General features: G+C 40.2%; 1 protein-coding gene and 1 long non-coding RNA gene across 10 annotated transcripts in view; one reads left to right on the top strand and one right to left on the bottom strand.

Annotated features, from left to right (window-relative positions):
* The window catches only part of ndrg4 (NDRG family member 4), a 183748-nt gene that overhangs the window by 9368 nt on the left and 152680 nt on the right, over nt 1-21700 (top strand). For 4 of the 9 annotated variants that reach the window (XM_069901068.1, XM_069901065.1, XM_069901062.1 and 1 more), the window contains one exon: nt 19754-19842. In XM_069901068.1, coding sequence (XP_069757169.1) covers nt 19777-19842 — 66 coding nt within the window. In that variant the 5' untranslated portion in view covers nt 19754-19776. Of the gene's footprint in view, nt 1-15106; nt 15319-16044; nt 16119-19543; nt 19634-19753; nt 19843-21700 lie in introns of those variants that run through there. The other 5 variants (XM_069901066.1, XM_069901063.1, XM_069901067.1 and 2 more) reach the window with 4 other exon arrangements.
* LOC138744629 (uncharacterized) overlaps nt 10532-21700 on the bottom strand; it is a 106682-nt gene continuing 95513 nt past the window's right edge. Inside the window, exons 3-4 of the long non-coding RNA XR_011345664.1 lie at nt 16639-16736; nt 10532-10598 (exon numbers count right to left, since the gene is read on the bottom strand). This is a non-coding gene — a long non-coding RNA (uncharacterized lncRNA). The remainder of the gene's footprint in view (nt 10599-16638; nt 16737-21700) is intronic.

Genomic DNA, 21700 nt, shown 5'->3' with positions numbered 1-21700 from the left:
GTGGGATCAAGGATTCAAATTAAGCCCATTTGGTGGTGCAAAATAATAAGCTTTTTTGTATTGCCATTTCATACGTGAATTCTGTAATGATTTGCTTTTTGGTCTAGAGTGCAAGTAGAGAAGTAAGTTTGTCTTTTCACTCTCGGCTGCAAGGATGATGCCAGAAATGACGGTTTAAAGGGTAGAAACTGGTAACTGTGGGCACAAATCCACAGTACAAAAACTTATCATGGTTCTAAAAAGTTGGGACTAAACATTCAAAGCAGTAATAGTGTCTGGTTTATCTTCTAATTGGCTGCTGTAACCGATAGAAATAGAGTTTGAACTGAACAACTTTGGTAAAGTTGAGCTGAGTATGGGAATACGGGGTTAATTAAGTAAATTAGTAAGATTATTGTACAGGTGGGTGTTTAATGGTTGACATGAGCTCATTGTGCAAAAGGGCCTGCTCTGGTACTATATTGCTTTATTTCTAACCCTGGTGTTAGTATTTGTCTGGGAGATCATCAGAATCATTTGTGTGGGATTGAAAGTTTCAATCTAGTTCTGAGTTTTGACCATGCAGAGGGATTTCTGCTTAGTATCTACTGCATTCCATAAATGCAGAGGGAAAATGTATTGTAGAGAATAGCACACTGTAAATCTGTGCTGACCTGGAATCGAAAAAAGGCAATATCACAGTGATTTTATCTTATACGTACTCGGAACAGCATAATGGAGTGGTTATAGAATCTCTAGCTGTTGCTCTTGGTTATGAGTCAAAAGTTTGTGGGTTCATGTCCCATTTCAGAATTGAGTTGAAAAACCTTGGTTTGTGCTGTTGTATTGAAGGTGTGCCAAGCTGTGGAGGCGAGACGTTAATAATGGTTCCATTTTCTTTCTAAGGTGGAAGCAAAGGATCCCATAGAATTATCAGGAAGAAAAATGTAGCTATTCATGGCCAGTATTTATTCCTCAACCAATAAGTAACCTATACCTTTATGTAGATCACCCATTCTCAACGAGGACCCTATGATAGGACCCCTGCCAAACCCCCCCCCCGACCCCCCTCCGGGGGAACCACAGCACATTTAAGTAAAAGCCTTGTTTTCTTTTCACCTCGCATAACATGAGTATTTAAAATTTTTTTAATGTATTTGGTAGGAGAGGCATACAGAAGAAACCAAAACTTGACTTCTTCACAGCCAAAAGGGCTCATAAACTTTGAGCAGAGACCTGGGGGTCGGTGGGGGGGGGGTGTCCATAGCTGAAATTGGCTTGAGAATGGCTGATCTAGTTGATGATAGATGACTGTAAGTGGAATCTAGCTATGGAAAACTGGCTGCTGCCTTTTCTGACCTTGAGCAAATAAACCAAGAAAATACTATTTTGGCTATAGAGGCATCCTTATTTCATGGAACTTTCTAGATTTCGTCTACCTGGTCAAAGTGTAAATATCCTTCATTGCCTTTCCTCATCCATTAGCATAAACTTCTTTTCTCTGTCGTATATTTTTTTCAAAATGTATTTATTGAGCATCAAAAACAACTTTGTACATATTATACAAATTTACATAATGCTCCTATTTTCATTTTTTTTAACAGAAAAACCGACATGCATATACACAAATGTTCACATCCACCCTCAGACTCCTCCCCCCCCCTCCAAAAAAAACCTGGACCACCTTGGTACATTTGCTGAGTATCATTGAAATATTACCAATTGTACTGGTACAATAGTCTCACAGCTAGTCATTTACTCCAAAAGCACTTGTAATTTGGAGAAAAAAAAAACACATAAAGGGTTGCCATTTGTGGACAAATTTTCCGTTGGACCCTCTTAATGTCTATTCAATTTTCTCCTTTTTAATAAATAAGCTAATATCCTTAATCCATTGTGTAATAGAAGGACCCCTATCAGAATTCTAGAGTAAAACAATTAGACACTTGGTTAATAAGGATGTAAATGTTAACGTGTCTTTCTGTAGGGAATTTAAGGAGTTGTCGGAGATTTCAAATATTGCAGCCATGGGCAGGGTTGAAAATTGACTTTATTAAACATTTTGGATAGTGTGGCTGAAGACTCTGTTCCAGAACCCTTGTATTTGGGGTACTGATAAAACACATGACTTGGGTGGCAAGGGGAGCCATTACACCTATTATAATTGTCCTCTATTTCAGGATAAATGGCTATCAGTTTGGATTTAGAAAAGTGAATCCTGTGCAGCACCTTGAACTGAATGAGTCCCAAGTGAGCATAGGAAGTGGTAGAACAGATTCTCTCATTATCCTCAATGCGGGCAGCGCAGTTGGCATAGCTTTTACAGCACCAGCAATCAGGGCCGGGGTTCGAATCCCGTGCTGTCTGTAAGGAGTTTGTACATTCTCGTTGTGGATTTTCTCCAGGGGCTCCAGGTTCCTCCCACTCTTCATAAACATACTGGGCTGTAAATTAATGGGGTGTAAATTGGGCAGCACAAAATCGTAATGCCAAGTTGACCTGTAACAGTGCTGTATGTCTTAAAGGAAAAAGTCTCTTCCCACAGTTTCTCCTCAATTTCCATGCTCCCATTCTGTCTTTATTTTGGAAAGTGAATGGCTTTTAATTGACAGAATAGAACTATAAATCTTCAAAATTGTCCCTCTCACTCCTGGGTTAGCTGATATTAGATATTCCCAGGGTTGTTTGGCAGTTAACTGAGGGAAGTTTAGGAAAGACTTCAAAATAAAATGTTGAATCTGAAAGTAACGAAGTAAGTGTGATGCAGGTAAGTCATTTGACAGAGAGGTGAAGCTGCTAAACACTCCTTCTGCATAAAGATCTTGAAGACATTTGACACCTTTAGTTTGCCATGTATATATAAAAAAATAATCTCTGTCATATACTTATGCAAAGTCATTTTAAATGCAGCTTTGGTATTCACCCCAATCGTTCAGCTTGGGTTTCACCACAGCTAATGGGTCCATGCCTTATAGATAGTACAAACGTCTGCAAATGAAGTAAATTCATGAGGTGAGGTGAGAATAATAGCTCTTCACAGCGAAACAGTATTGGACCCAGTTTTGTATGAAATAGACCAATAAAATTGAAGTTGGTGGAATTCAGGAGGGATATTCTCCACTGAAAGATGCCATGCTTAGCCTAAAGAATGATAGTGGGTTGCCAATAATCCAAGGTCCACAACATTGCTGGGCAAAAGATTTTTTTTATGGCTGTCTTGCAATAGCTTTCCTTCTATCGAAGTCCAGAGGTGGAATAGTTCACTAATTACTCAGTTCCATTCTCAGCTCTTGGGCATATCAGAGGCAAGTCATGGTTCTGCCGCACAATGGCCACTCTAATCAACTTTTCTTCGTGATCAACATCCTGGGTCACCATTGTCCAGAATAATAACTGAACTAGCATTGTGAAAATGTAGCTGTAAGAGGAGGTCAAAGGCTGGGTTTTTTGTTGCAAAAGATTCCCCAAAGCCTTTCCAGAATCCACAAGCAATCCGATGGAATACTCTACACTTGCCTTCTATACTAGCCAAAGGCATGTTGACAAAAGGCAAAAAGAAAATGTATGACAAGTGGATTTGCAATTTAAGAATACAAGATAAGAAATAGAAGTGACAGTTGAATGTGAACCTCCTTGAACCAGATCCACTGTTCAATAAGATCATGGCTAATCCTCTTCCTCATATTCACTCTTCCATGTGTTACATGTCATGTTCCTGATTACCACAGTATCAATAATATGTTGAACTTCACTTTGTGCAGAGTGACTGATTGAGCAGCCATGATGTGGTGGTGAATGATATTAATCACTTAGACAAGAAGTAGAATTACTATGGGTGGGGTTGTAATAACCAGGAACATAAAGCATCAGCAGTAATGATTTACTGGCCCCCAGGAAAACAGCCAATGTCATTGGAGGGACAAGTAATTAAGAAATCAAAAGAACCTGTAGTAGAGGTAATATAATAGTCGTGAAGAACTGTAATATTTGTGTAAACCAGGCAAACAAAATGACAAAAATAGTTTGAAAGGTGCGTTTGGGACAGTTCCTTGGGAAAACTATTTAATAGCTGATGTGTCTTAGTTAATTATTTAATTCAAAGGGGATCTCTGAGAATATAGTCCAGTATTTTGTATGAACTTTGCAAAGGAGGAATCCTGAAATTGAATAAAGCTATTACTGTACACAGATTTTGAGGGTCAAATTGTCTAAGATGATCGAGAATTAGAGTTGTCAGTACATAGTTTAAGGATTATTTTGTAATTCTAACAAACTTGTCTTCAGATGAGAAATTTGGAGCAGGGTTGGGAGGGTGTGGGTGGGAAAGAAAAATATTAGTTTGAAAGATAAACTTGAAATTAAGAACAACAAACCTGATAATTGGACAATGAATTCACTATCGACAACAGCAGAACATACCTATGAAAGTAAATTAACATAAAATATAACAGTCAAAAATTGACAGCTTTGCAAAAAGAGAAGCAAAATAAATACAAATTCTTTAATATATACAGATAGTAAAGTCAGTGAGACAATACCTGGGGTCTCTGATCAGTTAGTTTTATTGTCAGATGTGGTGCAGTTGACAGGATTCCTATTAAAATAGGATTCCCCCAAAAAAGTGGAAGCCAATTTCATTTGTTGACAGAATTGGTGTAGTCAGCAGGATCCCAATTAAAATGGGATTTGAAAACTCGTAGTCTCTGAACAGTTAATTTTGTTGCCAACTAAAGCTTCAAATTGTTCATTGATTATACTGAAGTGCCTGGTATTGTAGATAGTGAGGACGGTTCCCTAAGATTGTGACAGGATTGCAGCAGGATCTTGATCAGTGGGGCAGAAGAATGTTTTTTTAAAATTTTTTATTTTTCACACCTTGAACCATACTGACCAAAATACACACAAACATTTCCCTCTTAAATATACAAAGTGTCATTTTCTCCCCTTTCCTCCCCCTCCCTTCCCTCCCTCCTTCACCCCCCCTCCCCACCCATTCAACGTTCAACATATATGATACATTAAACAATGTCTCACACAATGAAAATAAACAAGAAAATTGTGTCATCTACCCTCACATACTGGGTCAGTTTGTTTCGTCTTCTTCTCTTTCTGTCATTTTAGGTGGTGGAGGTCCACGGTAGGACTTCTCTGTTGTGTTCCACGTACGGTTCCCAAATTTGTTCGAATACTGTGATGTTATTTCTTAAATTATATGTTATTTTTTCCAATGGAATACATTTATTCATTTCTATGTACCATTGCTGTATTCTCAGGCTATCTTCTGATTTCCAGGTTGACATAATACATTTTTTTGCTACAACTAAGGCTATCATAATAAATCTTTTTTGTGCTCCATCCAAATCGAGTCCAAGTTCGTTACTTCTTATATTACTTAGAAGAAAGATCTCTGGATTTTTTGGTATGTTCCTTTTTGTGATTTTATTTAATTCCTGATTTAGATCTTCCCAAAACTTTTCCACTTTCTCACATGACCAAATTGCATGTACTGTTGTTCCTGTTTCCTTCTTACAGCGAAAACATCTATCTGATACTGTTGGGTCCCATTTATTTAACTTTTGGAGCGTGGTGTATAGCCTGTGTAACCAATTATATTGTATCATGCGTAACCTCGGGCAGAAGAATGGTTGATGGAATTTGGTAGAGAGAAATGTGAGGAGTTCAATTTTGACAGATGTAATGTGGGTAGGATATGCACAGTGGATAATATGGATTTGTAGATCAGAGGGATCTAGGAGTTGGTACAAATCCTCTGCATTTAATTTATTAGTCACAAACAGTTTAATCTTTCTCATTCTGCCAAAAACAATTAGACATTTCTTCACATTATGCTCCACTGGAAATCCATTTGTTTGGTTGTCTAAGAAATAGCAGCAAACTAAATCAATTAGTTTGTGACAATATAAGGAACTGCTGAATAGGAGTAGAGAGGTTTCTGCGATGGAACTGGATGGAATTCAGTGCCAGTTCCATGACCTTTGTTTTGTGGTGGACCGATATGACGGATTTGATTTAATGGAGCATTAAAGGAAAGCTTACAGGTTTGAAGTTTAGTGATTATTATTTGAGTAATGGGTGTGGTGAGATAATATGAGATCTCATTTGCGCATGTGCAGCCAATCTTTGAATCTCCTAAAAGACGACCACTGGTACAATTCTGTTTAAAGAGCATTTAATTGTGAGGCATACATGCAACAGTAGAAACTACATTAAGAATGTTCAAAGTAATTACGGGAGGGCAAGGAGGGCATATTATCTCACCACTCCCATTACTCAAATAATAATCATCAATCTTCAAACCGGTAAGTTCTTGTTTAATGCTCCATTATTTCTCATAATGCTCGTTGGCTCGCTAATATGAGATTTCAAAGCTCCTTGGTCTCTTTTTCGCATGGTCTGAAAGACCATAGGGTAGATCAATAGACCTCCCGTATATGGCACAATTCAATCGGAAGCCTGCAAGATTGCTGCAGTGAAATTTTGCCCCTCCATCCACAGAGGTTTTATTGTAAAACCTGTTAAATGTTCTTTAATTTGACCATCCCGCCTGACGGATGATATCCCAAATGGGGACTTCCTTTCTACTAGCAGTAAACGTAGCTGCTACTCTGGTTGAGTGAGCTCCAAATCAAGTGGTATCCACTTCAGCCAACCTTATGTCCCTCTTTAGCCATCTGGCCAGGGTCCGAGAGAATGCCTGCTGAAGCAGTTTCCTTTAACATACAAACAAGAATCTCTCTTCTCCTCTGATATCGCGAGTACTTGGGCATTTAAACGAGATGCAAACAGATCAATCTCTGGCAACCCAAAATTCTGTACTCTGATATTAAAACTCTTCTCCCACAACATCCATTCCATTCTATCATTGAACTTTCTAAACATCAAATCCACCTGATAGTTCCAACGCCCTGGCAAGTACGCGGCTGTAATCCAAATATTCCTTTTGATGTACCAACTCCAAGTCTTTATTGCGAGCCATTTACGTGATGGGAACTTCAAACCTCCCAATTTATTCAGCTGTGCTATGTATTGTCTAACCTTATCAACACGTGTATACCCCTTTTCTCTGCACAGAAAGACCAGTGCCAACTGAGCTGCCAACATTTCTAGAAAGTTAATGCCAAATGCTGATGCCAGTCTAATTTCTTGAATAGTCCATCTCCCACTGGCAAAGGTAGTTAAGTCTGTGGTGCCCCATTCTTCACCACTAGCATCTGATCAGATTTCCATATCAAACTTTCTAATCTCTATCATGGCATAAGCCTGAGATACACTTGTCGTCCACCACACAAGTTCTGCTCTATCCTCTTGCGATAAGCTCATAGGTCTATCAAAATGAACCCTGGAGGCATTTAAGGCTTGTACTTTATCTCTTTCCAGGAATTTATATTTTAGCGGACCGTACTGAACAGCTGGGAAAGCAGCCATCAATTTCCCAATTACTTTTGCTAACTTTCTGTATAGAGGGACGTGATTCTGCAATCAAAACACTACAAACCTGTAGAATTTCCACCTTCTGGCAGGATTATTTTCATAGATTCTATATTTAGGAAGAACCCAAGGAATTTAATTTCTCTGGTTGGGCTGAGGACTGATTTTTCTGGGTGTATAATAAATCCCAGTTCCTGCAGCAGCGCCGTAGTGGTGTTTATTGTTCCCTGTGTTTTATCCATGGACCTTCCAATCACGATGGTGTCATCCAAGTAACCCATCACCATAAGTCCCTCCTTTCTGAGCCAGGAGAAAGATGGTTTTAGCAATTTAGTAAATATTCTGGGCAGAGATCTAAGTCCATAAGGTAGTGCCTTATGTTGCCACAATTCGCCCTTCGAAATAAACTTCAGGTACTTTAGAGAATGGGTATATAGATACTGAATAATAAACTTCTTGTAAATCGACGGATGACATAAAGTAGTCCTTGTGTAATAATGGCATAACGGAATGAATCACGTCCATTTTAAAATGTTGGTATAAGACATACTCATTTAGGTCAGATAAATCTAAGATCACTCTCGTGACCCCGCTTCTCTTAGGCCTCGTTTGACAAACTCATTCTCTTCCTGGCAGCAGCATTCTATAACGTTTTAGCGTTCTAAAGCTATAATCTCTTTATGTGTAGCTTCCATGAGTTGGGGACTGCGTATATAATTGTATAAACCCTTTCTCCTAATTGGAGGGAATTTCTGTGGGTCAAATGCAATTTGGTACCCAGACACTATATGCCGTACATTAGCATCAGTAGCAATATAATCGAACAGGGTCCATCACAAAAGCCAGCTGACTATAGGTAGTGTTCATTTTATCGACTCGAGTGGCTGTGTAATCTGCCTCAACCTCTGCGAAGAGGTTTGGGTGGGAAATTCTGCTGCCGCTGTCTCCACAGAGGGCATTGCCCTAAAAAATGTCTGCGTGGTGGTGCCACCTAAGAGGTATATCCTCTGTTAAATTCCCTGCGTACCTGCGATAGGGATGAAACACAGCAATTGCTCTTGCCTGTTACAGCTCTCGAGCCTCTAACCACTCCAGCCACTGCCTTCTGCTGCTCATTCAGGTCCTTCACTTGTTTACTCAGATCATCACCAAAGAGAAATTCAGTGACAGGATTAGCAGGTTTACATAAATGATTTAGATCAGGCTTTATCAGCTCCTTCCGGAAAGCATTAAGTTTGTAATTGGCGTGGGAGAGCAATGCCAGTGCATCTTGTTGTGTCTCTGTTATATCTGACAATAGTGTCTGGGCAAATGCAGTGATATCTTTAACCAGAGAGCCCTGTAATCTTTGCATCTTCATGGCCTTGGCTCTCATTGGGATATTCAAATTGTCCCATATTGCGGGGTTTACTTTTGGTACATCCAGCAGAGGGCAATTGGCAGGGCAGGGGTATTTTTTAATAAAGTCCTCTAGCACCGTCTCTTCGAAGACATTAGATACCAGATAGGATATTGACCCTCAATTTCTTCATCAAGGGGTTGCCCAATGCCCCTTGGTACTGCAAGTTTTGCTGCGATTGATGGAATTTTTCTCTCATCCCGACCAAAGGGAGTAGTGCATTGGGGGTTAAGGGACTTGATTTCCACGTCTTCTCGGGTTCTCCCTCGTCCCATTCATATTGGAAATAAGATTCCTCCCCCTGCTCAGAAGGCGATTGTGGTTTACTCACGATTGCTGATATCATGCCTTCCAACTTGTCTAGTCTTGGGAAGATCTCCTCATTGGTCGTAGGCTCTGCACTCCAGCAGGCTTTTGTGAGGGACCCTGTTCGAGCGGGTGCCATGGATCAGAGACACATGCTGCCTTTTCTCAGGCTTTTAGGGTGGCTGGTGGTCATCCTCACCCGTCGAGCGGGCGGATTAACTACACCCGAAGATCGGGTCGTAGAGCGGCTGGGCCTTTTCTTACTAAGTGAAGGCACCTCCTCTTCACTGCTGCTAGAACTGAGGAGGCATGCTCTCATTGAACTTGCCTCTTGTGGCAATATCTCTGTATCACTGCCAGACACGTGAGACCTCAACTTCAGCGAAGCTAGGTCAGTGCAGCCAGACTTGGGCCCCACCCTCAACAAGGGTAGGCTGCTATCGCTTGATCCCACCCCCAACAGAGGTAGATTAGCTTGCCCTGACCCAACCCCAAACGAAGGTAGGTCAGCATTGCTGCTTCTCAGTGGGTTGACTGCTCCCTAGTAGGCCCGCTGGTTCTTCGGTGCTTCGATCATGCTGTAGGAGCTCTGTGAGCTCGGGGCCTTTTTGCTACGCTCCTCCCTCACCTCAGGGCCTGGAAACCTCCCACAGACTCCCCTGGATCGCTTTTTGCTCGCCTCCTTTGAGGCAGAGCCTTCCTGGGGTTAGCACTCGGCCTCCATATGTTGGTTGGATCGTCTTAAACACAATTTACCGACTTTTTTCGAACTTTTATCGGCGCTCAAAATGGTGCCCAAGCTGCGTGCTGCAAGTCAAACAGATGAATTGGCTGCACATGTGCAGATGGGATCTCATATTAGTGAACCAATAAGCATTAAGAAAAATAATGGCCATTAATCAGGGTTTTTCTGGAAATACTATTTGGTTAAGGAACAAATCCCATGCTGCAGGAAAATACCAACAGATTTGTCCCATGGGCACAAATGTGGCAAAGGATATTGCAGCCATCTCTGGAGTCACTATTCATGCTGTTAATAGGATTAGTTATTTGAATAGGCATATTTACACAGCTGCTGAGAAGCAGAAAATTTGCACAAAATTTTCTGCTCCGCTGGCAGAGTAAAAATGTTGTGACGGAATTTATTTGCTAAATTCCATCCTGTAAATTTTCCACCAAGACCTCTACACATTTTTATGGTGTGGCTGCAGTCTAAATTGACTGCAGGCACTCCGTAAGAAACTGGGCTAATGAATACCATGTCTACCCACACTCACCCGCCAACAAACTCCGCAACATAGGAAGGCAGTGTAAAAGTGTTTCCTGTGTAAACGACCACCCCAGAGGTAAGTATGCAAATTTTTAGCAGAATTTTTCCTTTATTTCTGTGTAAAAAAAACTTAAGTGGTGATCTCCAACTTCCATGAACTTTGGTATAATCCCTGGAGATTGGATATGCTTGCACCTGTATTCAGCAAAGGTAGAAGAGCAAAAAACACTGATATTAGTTGGAAGCAAAATGCAAGAATAAGTAGTTATGACATTCTACATGAATTATTGCCATGTTTAGGCAGAGTTGACATAATTATAACAGTAGTCAAAATTACATATATCTAATGGAACCTTTTGAAGAATCTCATAAACTAGGGGTAGCCCAACCTTGCTTAATGTAAGAGCCACATATGATAAACGTCAGATGCTTGAGAGCTGCAAAAAAAATTACATACATGGTTTTACTCTTACATGCACATTTTGTTACAAAAATGTTAAATAAATACATGTATGTAATAATATTTATTAACATATATAGTTTTTAAACTGCTAATTTGTATTTCAATAATCAAAAAGTACAGATACAAGTGTAGTAGTTGAATATTTTGCACCAATTTTAGGGAATAGTTTACGCATACTACTTTTGACCACACTAAGTACCAGTGTCGTTTGGGATATCGGGAACTTGGATGGGTGGGCATGTGGCCAGGACCAGGTGGCAAGTCCTTGTTCAGGATGTCAGGAGCTCTGATGGGAAGGAGGCTGCTGCGACCAGATGGTAAGTCTGCATTCGTGGTGTTGTATGGACAGGTGACCAGGGCCCAGGCAAGAGTCCATGATCAGGATGTTGGGATCTTGGATGGGGTGGGTAGCAGGGGCCAAAATTAAGGGAGGTCAAGTTGTAGAAACATAGAAGATAGGAGCAGGAGTAGGTCATTCGACCCTTCGAGCCTGCTCCGCCATTCAACGAGATCATGGCTGATCTTAAAGTTCAGTACCCCGTCCCCGCCTTCTCTCCGTAACCTTTAATACCCTTATACTGAAGAAATATATCTAATTCCCTCTTAAATATATTTAATGAACCTGCCTCTACTGCCCTCTGTGGCAATGAATTCCACAGATTCACCACCCTCTGGGTCAAGAAATCCTCCTCATCTCGGTCCTAAATGGTTTGCCTATTATCCTCAAACCATGGCCCCGGGTTCTGGATTTTCCCATCATTGGAAACATCCCATCTGCATCCATTCTGTCCAGTCCTGCCAGAATTTTATATGTCTCTATGAGATCCCCTCTCAGTCTTCTATACTCCAGCGAGAACAATCCCAATTTGCGCAATCTTTCCTCATAAGTCATTCCTGCCATTCCAGGTATCAGCCTGGTGAATCGCCTCTGCACTCCCTCCATTGCAAGAACATCCTTCCTTAGATAAAGTGACTAAAACTGCACACAATACTCCAGGTGGGGTCTCACCAAGGCCCTGTACAGCTGCAGTAAGGTATCCTTGTTTCTATACTCAAACCCTCTTGATATGAAGGCCAACATACCATTTACCTTTTTAACCGCCTGCTGTACCTGCATGCTCGCCTTCAGAGACTGATGTACAAGTACCCCTAGGTCTCTCTGCATTTCCCCATCTCTTAATCTATTGCCATTCAAATAGTAATCTGCCCTCCGGTTTGTATTACCAAAGTGGATAACCTCACATTTATCCACATTGTAGTGCATTTGGCATGTATCTGCCCAGTCCCTCAATTTATCCAAATCACACTGGAGCTTCCTGACCCCCTCTTCCATGCACACAACCCCTCCTAGCTTAGTGTCATCTGCAAATTTGGAGATATTACATCCAATCCCCTCATCCAGATCATTAATGTAAATTGTGAACAGCTGGGGTCCCAGTACAGATCCCTGTGGTTCCCCACTGGTCACCGCCTGCCACTCAGAAAACGAGCCATTTATCCCAACTCTCTGTCTTCTACCTGCCAGCCAGTTCTCAATCCACATCAATACTTTGCCCCCAATCCCATGAGCCTTGATTTTGGAAGCCAGTCGTTGTCTCCGTCCGATCCCTTTTCTGCTAGTCATATGCTCCGCTATTACATCCCTAATAATGGATTCCATCATTTTGCCCACTACTGATGTAAGGCTCACAGGCTGATAATTCCCTGCTTTTTCTCTACCCCCCTTTTTAAATAGTGGGGTAACATTAGCTACCCTCCAATCCATGGGTACTGATCTTGAGTCTATCGAGTTCTGGAAAATAATTCTTAAAGCATCTGCTATCTGAATGGCCACTTCCTTGAGTACCCTAGGATGTAGATTATCAGGCCTTTGGGATTTATCTCCTTCAATCCCATCAATTTCCCCAAGACCATGTCCTTAGAGATACTGATTTCTTTCAGTTCCTCCCTTGCATTAGTCTCTATGTTTCCCAACATCCTTGGGAGGTTATTTGTATCCTCTCTTGTAAAAACAGAACTAAAGTAAGAATTTAATAGGTCTGCCATTTCCTTATTCCCCATTATATATTCCCATGATTCCGACTGCAAAGGACCTACTCTGGATTTCACCAATCTTTTCCTCTTGACATATTTATAAAAGCTTTTGCAGTCGGTTTTTATATTTGCCGCAAGCTTACTTTCGTAATTTATTTTTGCTCTCTTGATTAATCCCTTTGTCCTCCTTTGGTGCATCTTGAACTGCTCCCAGTCTTCGGTTGCGGTACTTTTTTTGGCCAATTGATATGCTCTCTTTGGACCCAATGCTGTCTCTAATTATCCTCGGTTGAGTCATCTTTTTTGGTTTATTTTTATGCCAAACCGGTATAAATTATTTTTGCAATTTCTCCATTAGATCTGTGAATGCTTTCTATTGTCTATCCACAGTCAACTCCCCCATAAACAACACCCAATCAATCTTACTCAACTCCCGTCTCATACCATCATAATTCCCTTTATTTAAATTCAGGACCTTAGTCTCGGTTTTAATTTCATCACTCTCCATGTCGAGTGAGAATTCGATCATATTGTGATCGCTCCTACCCAAAGGGCCTGTACATGAGATGGACTATTACATGCACATATACATTAAACGTAGCAAATATTTTCAATTGCAAGCCATGCCCACTAAAACCACCATTGTGACACCACTGTCTCAGCCAACATGTTTCCACAAGCCGCACATTATATGTGGCTAGTGAGTCATGGTTTGGCCACCCTGTCATGGAATGCCATATTTACTTGTCTCTCCTTTGTATGTATTATCTCTTTTGCTACCTCATGGAATATGGTAGTAATTTAATATATGCTGTTCTTGATGTATCTTGTGTGCCCATGTGTCTGCAGTAGGTAAGGAATTTGGTTCTTGGGTACATTGTGCTTGTATATACATCAGTAAACCCTCATGCTCATATGTTCTCATTCTCAAGTGGGTTTGTGGAATTAAGAGTAACATCGGAATAATTAGAGAATTGGGTATAGAAGAGAAAATTGTAGGAATAAATGTGATATTAAAGTTAACGTACATCACTCGTGGGGCGATGAGTGGATCAGTCCTCAGTTTTCCAATTTGTGCAGACTTGGAAGGAGAGTAACCTGTCTGAGTATGCTGATAATAAAGATGACTAGGGAACTTACTTCTGAGAGAGTGCAGATTGCAAAGAGATAGAAACAGGTTAAACAAGTCGGCAAGAAGGTAGCATAGTGTGTGATCATACTTTTCTCCTGCTGCCTAGGAAAGGCAGACAAAATGCTGAAGGACCCATCCCAGCTTAGGCACTGTTACAGAGTCCAGAGGACCCTAAAAACTAGCAGCAATAGATATAAAACACAGAGTTACTTAAACAAAAGTGTTTTTTAATTATATTTGAGCAAGAAAACTGAATTAGACTTTAACTCATTACTATAAACTTACTTAACCTACTTAATTGGACTATAATCCAAAGAACTTTTCTAAGCGTATATACACATTACACACACCTGCGCTTAACCACCCCCCCCCCATACTAAGCGCAGGTGTGTGTAATGTGTATATCGGCTTAGAAAAGTTCTTTGGATCATAGTCAATTCTCACTGGATGAAGACAATTCTTGTACTGTGCACAGAAATTAGCATTAATAAAGTTCACTAGGCTTTGGTGCTTAACAGGCAAATGGTTACTACTCAGACTTGAAAGGGTTCTTGTTGGTCTTCAGAGAGATTCCTTTTTGTTCCAGGACATCCACACCTAAGTCCTTTCCAATCAGTCTTGCTGACGAAACTTGCCTCCTTCAGGGTTCTCCAGATAATCCTCTTTCTTTCAGGTCACCTTTCAGACAGCCAGTCTTCTCCTTTGACCAGGCAATCTTCCAAAGGTTTGCCAGCTTTGTCCTTCTGGAACTGATTTCTTTCTCCTTTCTCTCTGTTTCTCACCCTCTCTCTCTGAGAGCAAAACTGTTCTGTCTGCCTGCAAAAATCATATGCTCTCCCAGGCAAGCTGTATTCTGCAACTTTGTTGCTCTTTTTGCAAAAAGTACTCTGCAAAAGTCCTGCAAATATTCTGTGTTTTAAAATGTTTGTGTACAACCTGCTCTAATAATCCTTCACAAAACACCTCTAAATACTTTGTCACAGCAGCCTCTCTTCTCTCTCCACCCATCAGGGAGAAGGCTCAAGAATGTGAAATTTGCATCACCAGGCTTAACAATTGTTTTTTCCTCTCCAGCTGTTGAGCTCTTGGATGAACCTGTTTTCAACTGCAGGATCTGAGTAGCCCTCCTGGGACTCGGGTGCGATTAGTGGGGCAAAGATACTGGAAGCACCTTTTAAATTGCAGGGGGATCTACCCATTAAATCTCCAACCCGGCAAGCGCTGATGTTACAGGAATGAGCGGGTCGGCCATTTTTGTTTTCAAATCACCTGTGGATGCGACCTAGGTAAGTTTAACTGGGTTCCCTAACTACCTCTGCAGTAGATTGACCAGGTCAGACCCTTTCTAACTGCCATGTAACTGGGGAACTAACTGACAAATTGCCTGGTTAACCACATTTTGCACAGCAGTTTGAAAGGGCCGGGTGCCACTATGCTGCCCTTGCTTTGTACCAATTGATTTTTAAAAATTCATGGTAACTTCAGACACTAAAATTGTGCTCTTGTTCTTCCACTTTATATGACTGTATGGATGTTAGAGTCCGACTGCTTGCAGAACAACCCTTCTCACTGTACCGGGTATAATGTGACAAACTTAATTAATTTTATTACAGTAAAACCCCCGTTATCTGGATTTCAAGCAAGCGTCAGCCTCAAGCAATCAGCCAAAAAAAATCATGGAAAATAAATAGGTAAAAAACACAAAAGTTTAAAATTGGTGCCCCCTAATCTCAACCACTGGAAAATGTACTTATCCGGAATCTACTAATCGCTAGAGGTGCTGGATGCCGGGGGTTTTACTGTAGTTTAGTTTTTAGAAAAGATTTTTAAATGATAGAAAATGATCATGGAATAGGGAATATATCTTCAGCAAGCAATGAAGATGACTAAAGGTTTGCTGGACTTGGTTGCAAGGAACTGAATTTGACATTGAGGTTTGCACAGATGCAGAATTAAAATCTAAGTGAACCCATGTCTGACTTGTGTTTTTTTTTTCCTTAACCAATCTGCAGGAATTTGTAGGAAAGCAGAAAAGACTTGCAATGCTGCACATGCATTGCTATTGGACAAAAGGAGTGGACAAATGGTAACACAAAGAAAATTAACCCGACCTTGGACCAGATGCTTTTTTAAAAATGTATACCCACACTGAGCTCACACAGCTGAAATTTTGGACTCTTGTCAAACTTCAGTTTTCAATACACAATGATAGGAGTACTTCATAGATTGCAGCTCTTTAAGAACTTTCATTATCACCACCTTAAGAGCAGTTTCATATGGGCAATAAGTACTGGTTTTGCCTGTGAAGCTGATATTTCTAAATGAGAAGATTAAAGAATTATTGTTCCTTATTCCTATTTTGTTAAATAGATACCATTATTGGACTTCATAGTGACTGTCTAATCTTTTTGTCTCCTGGTTTTGGATTACAACCCCCTATAATTCTTTATTTCTCAGTTATAGTAATATTAAAGAAATCTTTAGTAATATCAAAAAGTTTTATTGGGTCAGAATTTATCTGTCCCTTTTACCGATCAGAGAACCTATATGGTATTCAAACTGGAAGAAATGAGACATATTATCTTTCACCTCCAAATAAAACTTACTGTTAAGAGTTTAACTTGTGCTGTTGGATTATGAAAATCACACCTTTTGAGCTGAAAGAATATCCACTTCGTTGGATGTGAAGTATCCAGAAATGACCCTAAATGCAGAGGAAATTGTAGAAAAATTAAGCAATGTATTTCACAGAACTTTCGTGCTAGAACACAGTCATTTTACCCCATTGCAGCCATGTTGGTTCCCAGCAGAACTATCCCATTCTTCCTCTTCTTTGACAGTCTTGGTGATGTTTGAAAAGTCAGAGATACTGCTGTGAGAGAGCCATGGATGTTGTTTAACTGTATGGAGTTTATATGTAATTGGAGGGATATTGGCTAGAGGCAAATGGGACCAGCCCAGGTATGCAATTTGGTTTGAAGGGCCTGTTATTGTGCTGTAGGACTTGCCCATTGTGAAAAAAGGGCCAGAATTTTGTGATATTAAGTGATGGATGGTTGCTCTACAACCAGTGAAAAATATTCACTGACATTGATCGGCGATGTTAAAGTCAAAGGGTTGTTCACTTTGGTACAATTTGTTTAGCATCTTAACAGTAATTTGTTACGTGGAGTATTGTGCAATATGTTAACTTTGGCTTTAAGTCTTTATACTTTTACAGTTTATTCAATGAGGTTCACTTGCCATTTTTCTCTGTCAGCCTCCGTCCTTTCAGCAGGGATGGAGTATAACGATAATATTTCTGCAGAAATGTTCTGGGATACATTTAGAACTTTCACTGAGGAAGTGTCCATTTGCAGAATCAAAGGCGTTAGCTGACATTTTGCTATGTATTGATACCCTTCAAATTCAGAGAGTTCATATAACAGTTAGATCCGAGATTTGATGAGGTGGTGGAGGAGAGGCAAAAATTGTTTAAATGGAAAGGCCCATAATGATAGGTGTAATTTGTTCAATTTCAAAGATGTTTCTTCTCTAAAATCAGTCTGGTCTGTTTCTTCATAACAATGCATATTGGGAAGTTAAACTTGGTTAAAGGTTGGTTATTTTAACTGCTTTGTAAAGATGTAGAGGAGTGGTTCCCAACCTTTTCATTCCCAATGCTATTGGTGCTCTGTGATTAGTAAGGGATTGCTTAAGGTGGGATGTGAGTGGGAAGGGAAGGTTGAGAAGCACTGCTCTAGACCCAATTGTTACCAAAATATTTTGCTTAAGACAAATTGTCATTGGCCCATTTCCTTTGGAGTTGTGAAACTGTGCAGATAACGAGTCAATGAGGTTCAATTAAAATAGTGGTTTTCAACCTTTTTCTTTCCACCCACATCCCACCTTAAGCAATCTCTCACTAATCACAGAGCACCTATGGCATAGGGAATACTTAACTTAAAGGGGAACCACTGATGTAGGCCTTAATTATATTTGATTTTGAAATGTAGAATGCCTGTTTCAAAACATTTACCTAATTAGCTGATAAAAGGCCTCTCATTGAAGTAGCAGGTCAAGGGAGATCACCATAGAGTACAGCAGAGTTCATTGGTCTTCTGACCGCACTGCTGCTAGGATCCTAAAACCAAAGGGAAATGGAGGAGAGCCTTTTGGTGATTCTTCTCCTTGATTTGAAACATGTTTTAATCCTTGTACTGAAGCCCTGGCTGGGAACATTACACACTGAGGGAGGGGCATGCAGTTTGGAAGTCCATCAGTGTTGTAGGAATTGATTTATTTAGTGTAGAGTTCCACAAATACCATTGGAATAATATATAGGTAATCCACTTTGGGTGTTAGCAAGGAACGAATATTTGCCACAGCAGTGGAGTTTATTTTGATGCTCATAATCAATCTAATGCTGCAAGAGGTGTCCATGAGGGAGGAAATGGGGTTTGGGTTTAATGTTTTGCCAAACTGCAATGTTTCTGAAACGTGGGAAACTCCAGTGTTTGTCCATCTAAGATGTAGTTGGGGTAACCGAAAAATTTTAACACTCCAAACTGTGAGGTCAAATTGACCAGAGTTCTGAGACACATATTCACAAAATAAGTAAAAACACAAATCAATTTCCAAGACTACTTTCAGGGCAGAGAAAGTTGGCTGTTGCTATGGTGACAGTTCTGAACATTATTCAGTTCGTCAGCAGCACATTGATGTAATTGCTAAGGTGTTTAAAAAAAACTCTTTAATTTGTTACCGTATAATTTCAGTGACATACAAAGTACCGCTTATGGTGGTGGAGTTAATTGATATGGTCTATTAGTTATTGCACTTCAGCTGTGGTTGATTCCACCACAGACTAGTGTGATAAATTGACAATAGAACTGCTTGGTATTTGTTAACATTGAATTCATTATCTGAGTATCACTTCTTATCTATGAACTGAGATAAATATTCCTTCATTCACCAAGTATTAAAAAAAAACTTTACACAGAAATCTTGTTTCATTGCTGGAAGGCCATAAACCCCTGTAAATATACATGCTCTCCCTGTTGAGACTTGACCTAAAATCTCTGAAGACAATGTCCATCTGGCTCTGGTTTCATCTCTTCAAAAACAAATGTCTTTGGTATTACACAATCATGTTGGCGAGAAGGCAGAAATCCACATTCAGTGTTCTGTGTGCAGACCTTCCTGAGGCACAATCCAGTCTAGGAATCCATTTCTATTTGTGGAATGGAGAATCGGGAGATTTTTTTTTCCCCTTAAAATCAAACTGGAAAATTGAATTAATTTGCCATGTAAAGGAGGCACACTATATATCAGGTTTACTTATCATTTTAAGATTTTCTTTTTTAAATGAAATGGACTGAACATCCGTTTAAATGTCATTTGCTGCAACTCGGGATGATGTTCCCCTTTAAGGCATGGACAGTGTATCAGTCTAGCTGCCCTGTCAGAGTAACACACTGCAGGTTCCACCTACTGGTTAACTGGGCAGGCACTCTGGAGTTGGAGCTGTGGAGGAACTGTTCCCCAGCTTCCTGTTTCTCCCTTCAGGATTCTGTCATCCTAATACAAGTTGGAAGATGGGCAAGCACCACATTTTAAAGGGTTAGTCTTGCAGAGATCCAAATTTTATGATGGTTTTCAAAAAGAAAGATGCCTTGCTAAATAATTAGTAGGTATCCCAATTGTTGTCTGATAATGTTGCAGTGTTTTATTTTTTTACAGGATTTGACTGGCACCGATTGGAAATGGCTGGCCTACAAGAGATCCGAATGACAGAGGAAAAACCTCTGCTGCGGGAGCAGATGTCCATGGTGAGTCATTGTCGGATATGATTTTTTTAAAAAGCTGATAACCCCAAGATGAGCTGTTTTTCTGACAATTGCCAGTGCTTTCATCTCCAGTTACTGATTATGATATTGAAAGCCTTTCCCCAGAGGATTACAGAGCTTGTCTGCTCTGTAATTATAATCCTGATCCAATTTAATTAATGCATGTCCACATCTGTCTGACCAGTTGTTTTAAGAATACATGTCTTATTCTTGCCCTAGTTTCCATCAATGCAGCTCCAGTCTGTTATACTGGTGAACTTGAGAATGTAAATTCTGTTTGTTAAAGGAAAGTAAAGATATTGTGAAAATTGAACGTTTACTAAAATATTTTCACCCATGCTGCCTATTCTCCAATCCCATTTTATATGATAGTTGAATCTTAATTGCTCCCTGGCATTGCCTATCAAACATTCAATAGCATTGCTACTTTACAGGGCAATGTTGAAGTAATTTTGGCCTTGCTATCCTGACATGAAACTATTACCTGCCACTTGTCAACACATCTGCAAGCCAGTTAGTTCGCTTTCTGTGCTGGCACTGACGGCTTTATTATGAGACAAGATTGGCTGGAGCCAATTCTCTGGATTTGCCAGTGAATACGCCATTTGACTGAACCACAGGGGAAAGCCATTAATGATGTGGCTGAAGGTGATTAGGCCAAAGACGTGTGGAGTAAAAACATAACGCTGGAGAAACTCAGCTGGTCAAACAGTGTACCTTAAATTTCAAAGATAAAGACACATAACCAACATTTCGGGCTTGAGCCCTTTATCAACGTATGGAAAAATGTGGACAGGCACTCAAACAAAATGGTAGGGGGAGGAGCCCGGTCCCAAAGGCAGGAGGTAGTAGGAGGATAAGGGAGGAAGGACACACCAGTAAACAGGGGGAGGAGCACTTTGAATGGAGGAAAGGAGGTGGAGAGCTGAAGGAAAGAAGGGAAAGGGAAGAGAGGGAGAACAGAGAGCAGGTTAGCAGAAACTGGAGAAGTTGACATTAATCCTATAGAGGATTACTACAATAATGTCTCCAACTTCTGATCACTTCTTTTCCAGAACCATGTTCACTTTTCTCCCTTGTATCTAATTTGACTCCAATTATTGCATCAATTTCTCTTTTTAATTTTGCCTTTCCCCCTTTGTGTCCTGTTCAGCCCAATGCTGCCTTGATGGCAAATACAACAATTCTTTCCTTTTCAAAAATGTCTGGATTAAAGCCAGGAGGAGGAAAATTACTATGAATATTTACAATAAAAAAAATAATTAGCACCCCTCACAGACACAATGGATTAAATAGTTGCTTTTAAAATTGCTGTGATTATTTTTGGCTGGTTATGATGGATAGCAAAGGATTTTTTTTATGGAGCAGGGCGGCACTGTTGGCGCAATGCCCCAAATCTCACGCAGTCTAGAAGGAGTTTGTACGCTCTCCCCGTGTCTGCGTGAGTTTTTCCTGGTTTCCTCCCACTGTTCAAAACGTACTGGGGGTATAGGTTAATTGGGTGTAAATTGGGTGGCATGAACTTGTGGCCAAAATGACCTGTTACCCCGCTGCATGTCTAAATTAAAAAAATTAAATTTAAATACATTGAATAGCAAATTCGCCTTTCTGGTAGAGAAAAGTGGGTGACAGAACATGTCCAGTGAAAACAAATTAAAAATTAATCAGGGAATGTGGAAATAAATGCTTTTAATGAGATTTTCCAAGCATTTAGCTTTAGGTGGTAACTTTTTAACATTTTCTCAGTAAGGTACACAAAATTACAAAAGTCTTCAACTGGAACAGTCATAATTTTACTAAGAATATGTGATTGAATCCAATCAGATAATCTTACTGAGAG

This window comes from Narcine bancroftii, chromosome 10 (assembly GCF_036971445.1).
Source record: "Narcine bancroftii isolate sNarBan1 chromosome 10, sNarBan1.hap1, whole genome shotgun sequence".
NCBI lineage: Eukaryota > Metazoa > Chordata > Chondrichthyes > Torpediniformes > Narcinidae > Narcine > Narcine bancroftii.
Note: the sequence above shows the minus strand (reverse complement) of the source record. Positions and strands in the feature narration are given on the sequence as shown.